This window comes from Cynara cardunculus (assembly GCF_001531365.2).
Source record: "Cynara cardunculus var. scolymus isolate 2C chromosome LG 1, CcrdV1, whole genome shotgun sequence".
NCBI lineage: Eukaryota > Viridiplantae > Streptophyta > Magnoliopsida > Asterales > Asteraceae > Cynara > Cynara cardunculus.
In genome coordinates, this window is record NC_037528.1 from 7,552,600 (window position 1) to 7,568,780 (window position 16,181).

At 38.0% G+C, this 16,181-nt stretch overlaps 2 protein-coding genes across 5 annotated transcripts; one reads left to right on the top strand and one right to left on the bottom strand.

The window, feature by feature from the left end:
• The first annotated feature begins 412 nt into the window (after positions 1 to 412).
• On the top strand, positions 413 to 12,010 carry LOC112510473 (type II inositol polyphosphate 5-phosphatase 15). 4 transcript variants are annotated; one of them, XM_025115906.1, is made up of 11 exons: positions 413 to 1,415; positions 2,860 to 3,115; positions 5,174 to 5,975; positions 8,108 to 8,238; positions 8,741 to 8,825; positions 8,977 to 9,142; positions 9,245 to 9,285; positions 9,437 to 9,704; positions 9,870 to 9,993; positions 10,574 to 10,934; positions 11,418 to 12,010. In XM_025115906.1, exons 1-11 carry the CDS (start codon positions 587 to 589, stop codon positions 11,778 to 11,780), a joined length of 3,426 nt encoding a protein of 1,141 aa, XP_024971674.1. In that variant the 5' UTR covers positions 413 to 586; the 3' UTR covers positions 11,781 to 12,010. The 4 variants fall into 4 exon arrangements, with proteins under 4 accessions (XP_024971674.1, XP_024971691.1, XP_024971665.1 ...); XM_025115923.1 differs by adding an exon at positions 11,024 to 11,066 and having other exon boundaries at positions 8,977 to 9,285; positions 11,418 to 11,498; XM_025115897.1 differs by having other exon boundaries at positions 8,977 to 9,285.
• Positions 12,011 to 12,262: 252 nt separating this feature from the next.
• LOC112512854 (acetolactate synthase small subunit 1, chloroplastic) lies at positions 12,263 to 15,955 on the bottom strand. The gene is made up of 12 exons (XM_025118992.1): positions 15,655 to 15,955; positions 15,347 to 15,560; positions 15,187 to 15,270; positions 14,948 to 15,016; positions 14,654 to 14,737; positions 14,422 to 14,571; positions 14,256 to 14,342; positions 13,853 to 13,957; positions 13,619 to 13,741; positions 13,271 to 13,423; positions 13,028 to 13,093; positions 12,263 to 12,676 (listed from the first exon to the last, which is right to left on the bottom strand). The coding sequence occupies exons 1-12, from the start codon at positions 15,951 to 15,953 to the stop codon at positions 12,593 to 12,595; spliced, it is 1,518 nt and encodes a 505-aa protein (XP_024974760.1). The 5' UTR covers positions 15,954 to 15,955; the 3' UTR covers positions 12,263 to 12,592.
• Between the last annotated feature and the right edge of the window lie 226 nt (positions 15,956 to 16,181).

A 16,181-nucleotide genomic window follows, 5' to 3' on the forward strand; every position in this document is an offset into this window, starting at 1 on the left:
AAAATAGTTTGTAAGAGTTTTTGCCAAATGCTTTATAATATATTATAGATTATGTACCAAGCTAAATGTGAAATAAAATTAATTAAACTTGTTGAATTCTATATTGTCCCATGATGTCATAGAAACTGAAAAAAGATCCTTAATGTCTAATTTGATCACGACGTAGATGGGAAAGCGATAAAACAACTTTGTTGAATGCATAAGACGCATAACGGGTTTGATATCTGAACCTCTTTATCAAAATCGGTCGTTTTAAAATGTCTTCTTCCAGATCAAAATTACCGATAGAAATCGGATATTCATAATTTATAAATTATGGTATGTTACAAATTTGAGGTATAAAGGTGTAATAATTGTAGAAAAGAACAAGAAACACACCTAGTAAACGTGCCTCCACTCCATCATCATATAAAAACGAGTACTCTTCACCTATCTCCCACCTTCTCTCTCCCAGCAGTTTCAATTTTGTCTGAAACACAAACACATTTACAAAACGATCTCTTCCTATCCCTAGATTTTCTCCTTTTTCTTTCTGGATATCGGCCTTTTCAACTTCTTTCTATACGTCTGTGGGTGTAATTCAGCTATGGCTGACAGGGATCATGCCGTTGATGACCTTTTCTCATCGTTGAACTCCTCTCCGGCAAGTCCTCAAGTAAATTCTGGTCGCAATTCTCCGAATTTGATTAGTTTTGATGATGATGGTGAAGAAGATTTTGATAACAACACTAGCACTAGTAAACCCCTTATGGTTTTTGATCGGTTCTACGATTCGTCATCGGAAGATGGGATGTACTCAACTGGGAGCGGCGGCGGCGGTGGTAGTACTGGTGGTGATTATTCTTTGGTGCAGGCCGCCGGAAATCGGCTGGATTACATGATGCAGTATCTAGACCGGAAGTTATTGACGGTGGATGGAAAGGACAATGAAGTTAAACAGGCGTTACCGGAATTCATAGGTAGTGGTGGAGGGCGTGGGATGTTTAAGTTACCAGTTAGGGCTGCTGTACATCCTGGCCGGCCGCCGAGTCTCGAATTTCGGCCCCATCCGCTTAGGGAAACACAGATTGGGTGTTTCCTTAGGATATTGGAGGGGACTGGGGATGGGAAGCAACTGTGGGCGGGGTCTGAGTGCGGTGTTAGGGTGTGGGATATGAAGAATATGTATGCCGCAGGGATGGGGGAGGGGGGAGATGAGGTTGAAGTACCGTTTCGTGAGTCAGTGAGGACGTCGCCTACGTTGTGTTTGGTGGTCGATGATGGGAACAAGATGGTCTGGAGCGGTCATAAGGATGGGAAGATTATCTGTTGGAAAATGTTTCAATCTTCTGATGAACCCGAGGTTCCTTTCAGAGAGCGCCTTTCGTGGCAGGCTCATCGTGGACCTGTTTTATCGATGGCCATCTCGTCCTATGGTAATATATATCTTGCTTTTGTGGAAATTTCAAATTTTTTTGCTGATATCTATTGACATTGAAATTTCTTGGAATATTATGTATTTGATTCGATATGGTTTTGATGACTAGAGTGGAACATGATTATTAGCTATTGTTTGACAACCACAGTTTGGCGTACTTCTTATGCTGGTGATAGTACATCAAATTTCAAATATGTACAAGTTTGGCCTAATTTATGCACTCTAATATATTATCTGGGTGGATATCACCTTACAAGAAGACCAGGGTTCATGACTAGCAAGAAATATGAAAAAAGTGCAAGTAAAATCTTGGAAAAGTTATATACTCTAATGTTTTATGAACTACCTTATATACAGGACTTCTACAAAATATCTTTTAGATATAACTATTTTGTTGAGTTTCTAGTCTATATGAAATATCAAAGTACTTTCAGAAGGAGTTCATATAACAATTTTCTTTTTAAATTTCTAGTCTATATGAAATATCAAAGTACTTTTAGAAGGAATTCTTGCACTTGGCCTCTTATTTTCTCATACCAGTTGTTTCTGGCTTAGCATGCTAAATTTTTTCTGGAGTTATATCAATGATGTGAGACTTGGGATCATGGAGAAATTTTCATTTTCATGAGAAGGTGAGAAAAGGTGAAGATATCTTTATATTATGTGAATGTTATGTCATAATATTGTTGTAACCTTCACATGACCTGAAAATGTGTATGTAAGTTACATTGTGTGAAGGTTGTTGTCTTCAATTGCCTTCACACAATATAATGTTATATTCACAGGTCGAAAGATAAGCTGGTTACATTACATTGTGTGAAGGTTGTTGTCTTCTCACCTTCTCATGAAAACGGGTCTTTTCTAAAACAATACAGTTGCACCTTTCACGAACCTAATTTTTTTAGCTTACAATGGAGGGACAATACGGTGGCACGTGCCACCACAACCACCCCTGGGTCCGTCCGTGACCGGAACCCAACCCATGCTGTCATTGCTGTGATGAGCCAATTTCACCTGAATGTGCAACGGTTACTGGGATGTGTACACTCTTGGCGACACACTATTTGCTAGCCTAGCTTAATTGTAGTTGCTTCAGTTGTGATGCTCTGGGTAATATTTTAATTTAAATGTTTATACGGCATGTAAGAGAGCTTTTCTCATACAAACAAAATCATTATCTGCAACTTTCTTGTCCTTGGGTTGTATGAAATTTAAACAATCTTGACGCTGTGAGCATCCTTCTGCGAACAGATATATCCATGCTTATTTAGATGAACAGAAAATGGAAACATGTGCTTAGAATGTTAAAACTAGCTAGAGGAATAATAACTATACCATGTTTCAAAAATTTATACAACACTTAAATCAAATTGCTGTATTCTGGCACTCTGATTTTCTTTTTAGCCAACTATGGTATTCATCTGATTCTGAACTTTATCCAGGTGATCTATGGTCTGGATCTGAGGGTGGTGCAATAATTGTTTGGCCTTGGGAAGCCATTGAAAAGGCTCTCTTGTTGACAACAGAGGAAAAACATGTGGCAGCTTTGGTCATTGAGAGGTCGTACATCGATCTCAAGAACCAACTCACTACGAATGGCATCTCATGTAGTATACTTGCAGCAGATGTTAAATATATGTTATCTGATCGTTCTGCGGCAAAAGTTTGGAGCGCAGGGCCTCTGTCATCTGCATTATGGTAAGTGACTAATTTAGTAGCCATGACAGTGCCAAGTGTTAGGACACCAGTAATTCATATATGTTCTTAACTATATGGCTTTGCCACCCATTATGTACTGTGTACATATATAATAATTTTCTCTCCATAACAGAGTATTCTATTGGGCCTTTTCTTTTACATGGGGATTAGAGCTGAGTGCTCCAAAACCGAAAAGACCATAGGCCCACCATACTAGCCACCAATGCAGCTCCCTGCTTGCAGCCACTATAGTTTTGACTTCCCAATCCAAAAGCCAAATTGCCAGCCACCTTTACCTCAACTACCAATTACGACTGAAGTTTCTGGCTCACCCATGCCGACATCTCATAATTGCAGTTTCAGGCTGTTGTTTAAGACTTCACACGTGGTCACTTTTGTTGTCTTCCTCTGAAAGCTGTAGTGAGGTGCCATACACCCTAACTTCTTCCTTCACTGCTGCCTGACAGCCTGAGGCTGTACTAAGGTGCTAGATAGGCGACTCGTGTGTAGGTTTGCTGACAAATTGAACCGGAGAGGTTCCATATGATGTCGGAGGTTCACTACTGAATCTGTAACTGACCTGGTCGGTTCTGGTCTAGATGTTTTGTTTGTGGCATCACATAGTACATTAACCTGTGTGACTTGATTGCCTCTTTGGCTGTCTATTGCTACCTGTGTGATTAACAAAAGGGGCTTATAGTTTGTTGTTTGTGTTGAATGTTCCATCGCTCTCTTTAAATGAATGTAGACTTTCTGTTTGACCTTTTGGTTTGACAATTAGTTGATTTTGATTTTTGGATGAAACAAAAGATTAGGCCAAGGAAGGCATGAGTGCTGCTTTTACAACAGGGAAGTAATGAACAGGTCACCACATAAAAAATGCAATACCAGATCTAGTATTTGGGGGTTTCTAAGTCCTTCGTTTGAAATTCCATCAGAAGAAGTTCAAAGCTATGATACCTTATATATTATTACTGGAATATTGGTAACATATTGAAGCCTATAACAATCTGCAATATTTATGCATGAAAACTTTTGTGTAGTAATACATACTTTCTGTCCTCAACTGGTTTTTGATGGAAATTCCATGCACTCCAAGAATCAGATTTTTTATGAGCTCACGAAGCATATTGAGGTTGCCAACCTCTGTCGTTGAGAAGATGGTATGCTCATGAGATTAGGTTTTAGATATGTTGACATAGCTGTTAGATGAATCACAGATTAGTCTGTATGTGACAAGTTGGATGTGTCAACTCATATGATCTAACTTGGGAACGGGTAACTCTTAAGATATAGGGTTATGTACAACTTGTCTTATCTAGAGCTTATCGGTTTATTAATGTTTATCAACTCCTGTCCATGTAGCCTATATATATGGACAACTTTAAAGATGAGTTGGAACTCTTCAAGCATAAGAAATAACTTTTAAATCACCCATTATCATACATAATAAGAGAGTTCATCTTCCAAGAGTGATCCAATATGAGGATTTAATGCAGCAACTAATTTAGACTATTCTGGCAGCACAAAAGGCCACAACTAATTCAAGGGGACCCCAATAAGCTAAATCGTATTCATATGACAATAGACAATAGGCACCTTTCATATGACTGACTACTCTTTTGCCAGTTTTGAAGTGGATTGGATGTCCGAATATTCATATAAAATGGCTGGTTCTTTTCTTAGGGTAGCGAAACAAATATGCACCGGTGTTGGGTGAAATCTATGTATAGGTTCTTTTTCAAGTAATGATGTGCTCCTACATCAGATTAATTAGTTCCACTTGTATTATATCATGCATTCTCTAGGCTTTGTATGTGGGCATCATATGTTGACTTTCGAAAAGATCTCCTCTTGGGCTTTCTAATATTTTACTGAACTTTGCACGCACCCCTTTCGAAGCGGAATACTATTCAATGCTTAAAACTATGTTTTCCTGGATTTCTTGAACACGTTGCATCATTGAAAGCAGCTAAAAACATAGTAGGAAGTTTGTATATAACTGTTATCTCTATGTGGTACTATCCTCACATCCTTTAAAAAAAATTCTAACTGCAGGGATGCTTATACAAGGGAGTTGTTGAAAGTGTTCAATATCGACGGCCTAGTCGAAAATTTGACAGTAATACAGGATCTGACAGCAGAAGAGGAGGCAAAGATGAAGTTTGCATCTTATCCTAAGAAAGAGAAAACACAGAGTGCAATTAGTTTCTTCCAGCGTTCACGCAATGCAATAATGGGAGCAGCTGATGCTGTCCTTCGAGTTGCAGCCAAAGGAGCTTTTGGTGAGGATTCCCGGAGAATTGAAGCATTGATCATAACGAGTGATGGGACCATTTGGACTGCATCTACAAATGGATTAATCACGAAGTGGGATGCAAACGGAAACCGATTGCAAGAATTCCAATATAATTCCCATGCGATTCGTTGCTTATGTACATTTGGATTACGAATATGGGTGGGGTATGCAAGTGGAACACTACATGTACTGGATCTTGATGGTAATTTGCTTGGAGAGTGGGTTGCTCATTGCAGTCCTATCATTCGTATGGCTGTTGGGCCAGGTTATATCTTTACATTGGCCAATGACGGCGGCATACGTGGATGGTGTATATCATCCCCAGGGTCTTTAGATAGCATATTATGTTCAGAGATATCTGGCAAAGAATTACAATATACAAGGCTAGAAAATTTTAGAATTTTGGCTGGCACATGGAATGTTGCCCAAGGAAGAGCAACACAAGACTCACTTATATCCTGGCTCGGTTCTGCAGCCAAAGATGTTGACATTGTTGCTGTTGGGTTGCAGGAGGTCGAAATGGGTGCTGGGTTTCTTGCAATGTCTGCTGCTAGAGAAACTGTAAGATAATCTAACATCATATGTGTGAATATTCTTAGAGCATCTCCAACAAATTCTCCAAAATTTCTACAAAATGGAGAATGAAATATTAAATTCTCTAAAATTATTTCTCCATTTTGGAGATTACAACATTGCTTATATTATTATAATATTCGTTTCGTCTAACAAAATTTTATTTCTCTCTAAATATCTATTTTCAAAGTTCCCAGTTGGTGGAAATGTATCAAATAATATTTCTCTCTCATTGTAATCATATTTGGGTGTTCTCCAAATTTGGAGATTTTAAGACTCTCTCTCCTACTTTCTCCATTCTGGAGAAAGGTTTTGGAGAATCTGTTGGAGCAAAAAACATGTCCAAAATCCCCAAAATCTCTATTTTCTACATTTTGGGGGAATCTGTTGGAGATGCTCTTATGACTACGATTACAAAACCCATGTTGATTTGTGTTTGTTCAATTGCTTGGCATACTTCAACATTAAATGAGAGAGTATCATAAAATATGAAAGCATATTATCTTGGCAATAAGTTCCATTCTAGATTTTTGTTAATTTAATTTGTTGGCGTTGTTGGACATGAATGAGAGAATATGTTCTAACATGGTTGGATCACATTTAGCAGAATGATTTTTTGATACAAAGGTGGATGCTTTAAGTAGAAGATGTGGTCACATGAGAAATATAGGTAAATGAACATAAAATGGGTAGAATCCACCACATGGAACCAGAAGAAAATGTAAGCTTAGATTGTAAAGTGTACAAAGCCATCTGTCTAGTCATGGACTATATAATATGGTTGGATGTATGCATAGTTTTTTTGTCATTTTTCGTCTACATTATCTTTTACTAGACCCTACCTCCTTGTAGGAGATACTGGGTTTGTTTGGTTTGGTTATCTAGATTATCTCTATTCTCTTTCTTCCATTAGGATTTTATCGTTCTTGCAACCTTTCTTTACCAAATTATATGGTATTCAGTTTAGTTTATTATCTTATGTAGTTCAAATGCTTATCGTTGTGCAAGTTTGTGTACTTACTAGTGGTTCATGAGAAGAATTACAGTTTTTTAAGTGAAACATGAATTACCTTCTGGCATTTGTCTGTAATGGTTAATTAAGCTCACCTTGTGCATATAACCCTTGGGGTTTTTAAATATATCACACATACCACACCGAAACCTTTGGAAATTATATTGCCATTGCCTCTGAAAGCTTTTCAAATATTATTTTAGCCTTTAGGGATGGGATTCTGCCTTAGGCTTTACCTAGGAGTTGAAAGACTGTTCTCTTAGGAGTTACACATCACTAAAACATATGTATTCTATGGATAAGATAATTGGCAGGATCACTTGATTTCCAATCTGTATTCTATAACAAAAATGATGAGAAGGAATTTCTTTATCTACAGGTGAAACTTTCTTAGGTGTAAAAAGTCCTTTTGCTTGTCCAGGCATGCTAAAGTTGGCAAGTGATTCCTTAGAGCTCCTTTTCCTATGAATTGTGTCTATTATGGGCAGATATTCATGAGGTCGTAGTTTCAGGGCATGTAGGATTAATATATTCATGTTGACACTTGACACTTGTGGTGCATTTAAGAGAAGAGTTGGTGGGGAAGGGAGACAGTGGATCTTATTGAATGAACCATGTTAACTATTAAGGTTTTACAGTGATATGATCTACGCTGGTTTTTTTAAAAAGATTCAGTTTGAGATTCCATGCACATGACGACCATTTTTTGAATTTGATGATGTTTCTTTCTTGTTCTCTCTTTTGGGTAAAAAAATGTTCAACATATGAATGGTTGGCTGCTGCATTCTGTCACCCAGGTTAACTATATTCATCTATTTGTTCTCCAAGTAGGCATGGACAACTCACATATCATATTGATACTTGCCTATGGTGCCTAACAGTGGTTTTCTGGATAAAAAATCATAACTTTGTAGGCCAGAAAGTTTTGACATAACAAGTTTATCTATTCATTGCTCATTTAAGGTGAAGGGTACTAAACTAAATCAAAAACTGTATGTCGGACATTTCTTTTCTGCATTTTTACTCGATTTGGGTGGATTGTTAGGTAACAAACCACATCCTGCTCCATGTAGAGACATCTTGATTTTGAAATTCTCTTTACCTGCAGATGCAGGTAGGCCTTGAGGGAAGTTCTGCGGGGCAGTGGTGGCGGGACATGATAGGGAAAACCTTGGATGAAGGTTCTAGTTTTCATCGTGTTGGTTCTAGACAGCTGGCAGGCATGCTTATTGGAGTATGGTGAGTATTTTGTTATTCACCAATGTTGAGGACTGTTTATTCCTTTCCGTTTAAACCATACCATCCAGTCGTAATATTGTATAACGAAGCATGTTTTACTTGTAATAGCAACTTTTGAGTTTCAGTTGACTCTTTTGATTGGCTGAAGTAGACTAGAAAAATTGCAAGGTTTATGCCATGATTAACACCTATACTTCATAAGTGTTCGGTTGTATCATTTTTCCCAATTATAGAATATCAACTTCAAACTGTCCCAAGACCTGTATAAGGTTCTTACTTGGTCTTTTCTTTCCGCGTCAAATTAATTTCGTTTTCGATTTATAGCAAGCCCACTTGTTTCTTTTCCCCTTTTCAATTGTATTTTTTGTTTTTCCTTGTAATGTTTCTCCACCCGAAAATTCCTCAATTCTAATGTGTGGTGATTGAACTTCTCTATATGAACTTTAGATCGAGTGCATTATCTGTGCTCTGTCTCGTGCTTGACTATTGAATGTCATTTCAGGGTCAGAAATAGTATTAGAGGTGATGTTGGGGATATTGATGTTGCAGCAGTTCCATGCGGATTTGGAAATGCTATTGGTAATAAGGTAACTGCTGCAATTCAATCATGCTAATTTACTGGAGTTACTGGAGCTTCAAACGATGCACATACAAATTTTTGCTCTGTAGCTGATCCTTAAACCAGCATTTACATCTTCCATTATTTTAGTTATATTACTAATCCATTATTGTGCACAGGGAGCAGTTGGTTTGAGAATGAGAGTCTATGGCCGGACTATGTGTTTTGTGAATTGTCACTTTGCTGCACACCTGGAAGCGGTCAATCGTCGTAATGCTGATTTTGATCATGTGTACAAGACAATGTCCTTCAGTCGTCCATCAAATCTTTCGAATGCAGCAGCTGGTATGGCGCCATACCTTTTCTTATCTTGCTTGCTTGCTTGCTCATCTTATTTATCATGGATTCTCTATGGTTCTCGCTTGGTGGCGGTGTTGCTTTTTGCAGCTGGAGTGTCATCTGCTATCCAAATGGCTCGTGTTGCAAATGTAGGTACATTCTCTTTTTGATGTCACTGTTGTCTCTCTTGTTGTTAACCTTGCCTGTATCAATGACTGTTCTTTTAGAGAAATGAAGAATATGCCCAATTATTAGAAGAATCTTGAGATTAAACGATGACAGAAATTGATACTATTTCAGGCTATGGGTGCCCTGTCTGTGGATGAGTTGCCAGAGATATCCGAGGCAGACATGGTTGTCTTTCTAGGTGACTTTAATTATCGGCTCGATGATATATCTTACGATGAAGCAAGAGATTTTATCTCTCAAAGAAGCTTTGACTGGCTCAAAGAGAAGGATCAGCTGCATATTGAAATGAAGGCTGGCAGTGTTTTCCAAGGAATGCGTGAAGCTGTTATTATGTTTCCCCCCACCTACAAGTTTGAAAGGCACCAGGCTGGTTTAGCAGGTATGTAATACGGTAAATATATAAATGCTGGTATCCATATTCGTTTGATTCTGGATCGTGGCTTAACTTTTCAGCCTTTTTAACAACTCCTCTACATTTTTATGCCCAAAACGAAGTTATCAAAGTTGTGAAGTTGCTAACATGGTGTAATCGCTCATGTTGTAGGGTATGATTCTGGAGAAAAAAAGCGCATTCCTGCATGGTGCGATCGAGTCTTATACCGGGACAGCCGTCCAGATTCATCATACACATGCAGTTTGAACTGTCCTGTAGTTTCTTCAGTTTTGCAGTAAGTTTGCTCCATCCAATTAGTGTTTTACTATCCTGGATGAATATAAACACAAGTGTGTGCTCCAACTCTAAAATAGGCTCTTGTGAATGTCTTAAATGGATCTTTCAAACCCAGAAATTTCCTATCATTTGAGGAAAACAGATCTGTTGTGATCACTTGTTGACATTCTATTTTCATTGGAACAGAGATAAAATTAAGTAATCAAGATACACTGCTTGAGCAAGAGAGGCGTCACAGAAACAAATTGATATTAGGACATCTAATACCTCATTTGCCTTTAATTCCGTGTAAATTTATGGAACCTAATTTTTCATGTTTCTTTTTCAAACATTAGACGAGCAAATGATTTTATTAGAAGCATTTGATGGTAATCAGGGTGATTACACCAATTCGTACCTGATATTATACTTTGTAGGCATACATTTTTATTGTCTTCATCTTTATATCATCATCATCAACATTACTGCAAGTCAATATTATCAGTGCAATCATCATTCCCTACTAATAAAAGTTGTGGTTAGGGTAACGGTCATCATCATAATGATTATTTGCTTTCTGAATGACTTGTTTTTTTCAGGTATGAAGCTTGCATGGATGTTACAGATAGTGATCATAAGCCTGTGCGTTGCATCTTTGGTGTGGAGCTGGCTCGAGTTGACGAGCCAAAAAGAAGAAAACTGTTCGGAGAAATTATCAAATCTAATAAGAAAATAAGGCATATTCTTGAAGAACAATGCAAGGTTCCCGATACCATTCTCAGTACAAACAATATAATTCTTCAGGACACGGATAAATCAATCTTGCGCATTACCAACAAGTGTGGGGAAGACAAAGCTCTATTTAGAGTCGTATGTGAAGGTCAGGGTACCATTAAAGATGGAAAGCAAGCATCTATTCACCACGCGAGAGGTTCTTTTGGATTTCCACGATGGCTTGAGGTAAATTTCTTCATTGATTGATGCTCCTACCGCATCTTTTATTTCATGAAATATTCGTTCTTTCTTTTTTGAAATCTTGCGTCTTAAAGATCTAAACAGGGAAAGAAAAGTTTAGAGAAGGAACTTTTACGGGTAAAAATGATACATAATTGGACTCATAGTTGCGTTCATATTAAGGGTGTGTTTGGTACACGAGATACGACGAAACAGAAACTTGTATCACGTTTGGCGCGACTTGAGATTGGGACATGACATGACTCTGTTTTTTTCCCACCAGTATAAAACCAAGGATAGACAGGATGGTGAATTACTAAACTACCCATGTAAAATTAAAGACCTAAAACATTCCAAGATTCTTTCACTTGCCTGCTCACTCTTGTCCGCATGCCAAACACATCCAAAACGTTGGATTAGTACTTTTCAATTATTGTGATGCATCTATGATGAAGGCAGCTAATGATCGTAGTGCGCTGCATAAACCAGGTGAAGCCAACGGTCGGCGTAATAGAACCAAATCATATTGTGGAGATGTCAGTTCATCACCAAGGATACGAGACTTTGGAGGAATACGTAGATGGTGTTCCTCAAAACTGCTGGTGTGAAGACGTTCGTGACAAGGAAGTTTTATTGGTGATTGAAGTGAGGGGCAGCTGTTCCATCGAGAGAAAATGTCACAGGGTTCGAGTGCGTCACACTCAAAGCTTGTCGGACAGGTCTATGCCAATGGAACAGAAACCCGACAATTCTACACGACTCCAAGCAAATGTACTACATCGCTCTGATATCAAGTGGTTGACCGGTTCACGTGACGTTGTTGACCATTTACGCGATCTGCACACTCCTTGAAGAAGGTGATAGATAATCTTGGTTCCTGATACAATTTGACAAGAGAAAGCGATTCTTGGAAAGGGCATTCTTATTGAGATTTTTTGGGTCCGAGTGTAAGTGTTAATTATGTATTCTTACTTTTTATTTGAGTTGAATGTTTGGAAGGAAGTATTGGTAAGCTGGAGTTGTATAGAAAGTTTTCAAAGTCTCATATTAATTAATTAATTAAGATGATAATTGGAAATAAATGTGCTTTAGATTCAAGATGAGTTGGGATTTATGTCTCCTGTGTGCTTGCTTACCACATAATATCATACCATTTTGAGGTTAACCAGTCGGGCCGGCCTTATCATTGCCGGTCCTTGCTCGTGGTAATGTAACCAATCGTGCCGTAACTGTTCTGATCCCAACCGGTTTCCAGTAAGAGGGGAAAATGGTAATAAGACAAGAAAACAGTAACCGTATCTTAATAACTTATACAACAGGATACAGGCCAAATAACCGCTGGAAATACAGCGAGGAAATACAGTAAACCAATCCAGTATATCTCACTCAAAAGTAGAGTATGCAAAATAAGATATGAACAGACTTAACGTCTATTTCAAAAGAAACAATAGGCATTCCTTTTTTTTTTTATTCCTTCTTTTGAGTGGTAAAAGTACACGCAACAAATCCCGATCACTCGTATACAAGATCCTGTACCGGTTGGAAAAGCCAGTGGACTTTAAATGAGGGATCATGGAGGATGCAAGGAACATCGTTTATAGATGGCGAAATTGCAGTGATTATAATGCAGATCCGCTAAGAAGTGTTACAACATACAGCACGTACTACAACGGAAGAGAGTACCCACGTAGATATGTAGAATCGACCCCTGACTCTCGCACCAATGCCACCCGACCCGTTCTTGCCACCTTCAGAATAGAATGCAATCAGAGACCATTAAGAGGGAAAACAACAAACAGCAGCATCTTTTTTACAATCGCCATGCCAAAATAAGTATCCACATGTTATTTTAATTTGTCCCAAAATAAGTGTCCATCTGCATAAGTAAGCTTATACTTTCCAATTTTACTCTTAATTATGAGACAAAGAAATTTATCCTCCCTATATTATTAAGGTTAAAATCGTCATTTTTGAAACTTTCTATTGTGTTCTAGTGTAATCACTACTCGCAAGTAAATGTGCACAAAGAATTGAAGATGAAAAATAAAAAGAACCCCGATAAGTTGCACGATAGCAAGGACAAAGTTCCCGATACGAACCTCACAAATTCCATACGACCCCAATAATCTTTGAAGTGCAAACATCTTGTTAAAGTCTCCTGTCAGCTGGCATATGAAAACACTGTTATCAGAAAGAAAAAAATAGGAAAAAACAAAAATGGGAGGGAGTAAAGGGTCGGTAAACAGCCGCTCTACTCTTTGGAATACAAGGTCAGGTTTGCATACATCCCACCTTTCCAAACGCAACTTCTGTTTTTGGAATTTGTGGGAAGGGAAACTGACCTCTAATGTAATTGTATGATCAGAAACATCAACAGGCTTGGCTCGAAAGATGCTGGCAATATCCAGAACATCTCTTCGAGCAGCAGAATTTACAGCTACTTTAATCAACATTAGCTCGCGTTCTGAAAATGGCAGGTAGGTGATATCTTTGACCTACAAAGATACAGTAGAGTTTCAAATTTTTGTGAGGATTTAGAGTAGTTGAACCAAGATTTTACTGTAAATAGAAGTACATAACTGAGATTTTGTAACAAGATCCAAAAGTGCATAAAATAATTCATATTCCAAGTTGTAGTACTAAAATGATCGTATCAACTTATAAGTAGATCGATCTTTAATGTATCTCACCTCATGAACATCCACCAATTTGCAGAACTGCTTGACCAACTTGCGGATAGATTCATCTGTGCCAGGAATCACGGTTGTAATGCGAGATAGACCCTCCATTTCTGCAGGACCTGCGGCCAGACTCTGTAAACAACCAATTACAAATACAATTCTTAAAACCACATAGCTAAATATTACATAACATCTTCATTTAAAAAGATGGTATTTGTGTGCATGGATCATAAGCAAGAAAACCTGAATGTTGTAACCCCTTCTGGATATAACTCCGGTGACCAGATTGAGAACTCCAGGAGCATTATTGACAAGAATGTTCAAAGTGTGAGACTGATGACCAGTTGACTGCAACATTAATTCGGGCGTCAAAAATGAAATCTATGATTAGCCCATAAACTATTTTCCCTTTTGCTAGGTGATGATCACTGGTAGGATGCTAAAAGATTTTAGCACATTACAGAAAGAAAATTAGCTTTTGAGAAATTTCTAATGGAAGCATAATCTTGGAGACCAAGAATGTGATTTGGTGAGAATCTTATAAGATATGGTCCTCCTGGGGTGCAAATGCTTTTCCGTAATAAAGAATTCATATGTGAATATGATGATACGACATTAATGGAAGGCGAGAGATTGAACATCTTACATCTTCGTCATAGAGCACACCCCAATGGGGGTCAAGAACTTGATTCATTTCAAAGCCATTGTAGTACTCCACAGGATAAACGTCACCCTTCATTCAAATAAAGAATATGCAATAAGAGAACACAAAATTATTGCAAGAAAACCTGCAAAAAGATTAAACAGCGTACCCCTGACGATGCAGTAAGATTCTCAGCAACCGTGTGAGTAATTCTTGAAACAGTAGACGTAGGAGTCGGGGATTCCAGATCTGGATAAGAAGCTGCAGAAAAGTTCCAAAATGGAGCAGTTTCACCCAGTTTTTCCCTTCTTAGAGCAATCTATAAGTTGCAGCAAACTCAGTTAACTGATATTAACCAACATATATGCTCTTTGAAACGCTCATCAGTCATCACATCTCACCTTTCCTGTTCTTGTGAGCTCTTTGATTCCAAACTTGGCTAAATTTCTCTGAACGGCAGCCATCTTCCCAGGATCCCCAGTAACCTGAATTACCCAGAGAAGAATCACTAGACCGAAACTACAAATATGCTACGTAAAGATCATATACATAGGTATTTTCATGCAACAAGAACACAAAAAGACACATGAGGCCATGGCAATACACCACTTGTGCTCATTTTGATGAAATGTCTATTGTTTTTCAGCTCTATAACAAGAATCTCCCTAATTCAGATATAATGAATAAGAAGTCACCTCTATGGTCAACGAGTCTGCTGATGCATCCACGACGTTGGCTCTAAAGACGTCTACTAGCCACATAATCTGAAGGTAAATGAAGTGAGTATCAATCTTGAATACATGTAAAATTCTAGCACTTGCTTTTTTGGCCAATTTCTCTCGAATTTCTATAGCTATGTATAAGTGGGCAGTAAATTTGCAGGTTTTCTGAATGTAAAGAAACATTATACTATAAGTATGTAAAAAGCTAAAACCTCGGCTCTTTTGCCTGGATCAACATTAAGCTTCACGAGCATTAATTCCCTTTCTACTTGTGGTTCCCTGGAAAGATCTTCCACCTGACACAGACAACAACTAGATTAGAAAGAAGATTCTCATGGTCGAACACAAGTTATAAACAGTCAAAAATGCAACCTTTAGGACATTAACAAGCTTGTTAAGCTGCTCCACAACTTGTTGCAAGACCTTCTCAGTTCCAGAGACAACAATGGTAAACAAAGCTTTATCTTTATTTAAACCAACAGCAAGGGACTCAATATTGTAACCTCTTCTAGCAAAAACCCCTGTAATTCGGTTGATAATACCACTTTCATCTCCAACAAACACTGAGATTGTATGAGACTTAACCCTGCATAAACAAATTTAAAGGACATACAATGACTTAATAACCATTTCAGACGACGATTAAACGATAATCGACTGATTAGAAAGAGGAGTTTTACTTGGGATTAAGTGGCAGGGGAGTTCCATTATCCGCCGGAGTAAATGGCAATACCGCCGGAGTTCCAGAGTTTCCGGTGCTGGAGATAGCATTGACGACTTTGAAATTAAAAGAGGCTGCGTATTTTCGATTGGATGATTTAAAATGTACAAGTGTTGCTGGGGTTTGGTTACAGAAGTTTAGTTTTGGTGAGGAGAGGGAGAAGGCCATAACCGTTGTGGTCATTGAAGGTTTTGGAAGTTGTGGTAATAAGAGGACATAGATGCGGCGGAGGGGACAGCAGCCATAGGTTGACATCATGTTTTATGCTGTAGAGGTGTCCACCAAATGGTAAATGTTACTTAACCGGACTTAAACAAAATGAAGTGTATAAAATAGACAGATTAAATATCTTTGTGTTAAATCATGAAATTTTTTGGACGATATTCTTTAAAATTTGTAACCATGGTTGAAATTAAAACCAATCAAATTGTAAAAATTATAGTGCAAAAATAAAAGTGAAACCAAGAATGATGACTTGAGAACATG

Coding starts and splice junctions, on each gene's coding strand:
- LOC112510473 (XM_025115897.1), top strand. CDS start 587: ATGGCTGACAGGGATCATGCCGTTGATGACCTTTTCTCATCGTTGAAC. Junction 8,826..8,976: donor GAAATGCTATTGGTAATAAG/GTAACTGCTGCA, acceptor TATTGTGCACAG/GGAGCAGTTGGTTTGAGAAT. Junction 9,705..9,869: donor GCACCAGGCTGGTTTAGCAG/GTATGTAATACG, acceptor CTCATGTTGTAG/GGTATGATTCTGGAGAAAAA.
- LOC112512854 (XM_025118992.1), bottom strand. CDS start 15,953: ATGATGTCAACCTATGGCTGCTGTCCCCTCCGCCGCATCTATGTCCTC. Junction 15,017..15,186: donor ATCCAGGCAAAAGAGCCGAG/GTTTTAGCTTTT, acceptor ATTTACCTTCAG/ATTATGTGGCTAGTAGACGT. Junction 14,738..14,947: donor CAGACTCGTTGACCATAGAG/GTGACTTCTTAT, acceptor TGGGTAATTCAG/GTTACTGGGGATCCTGGGAA.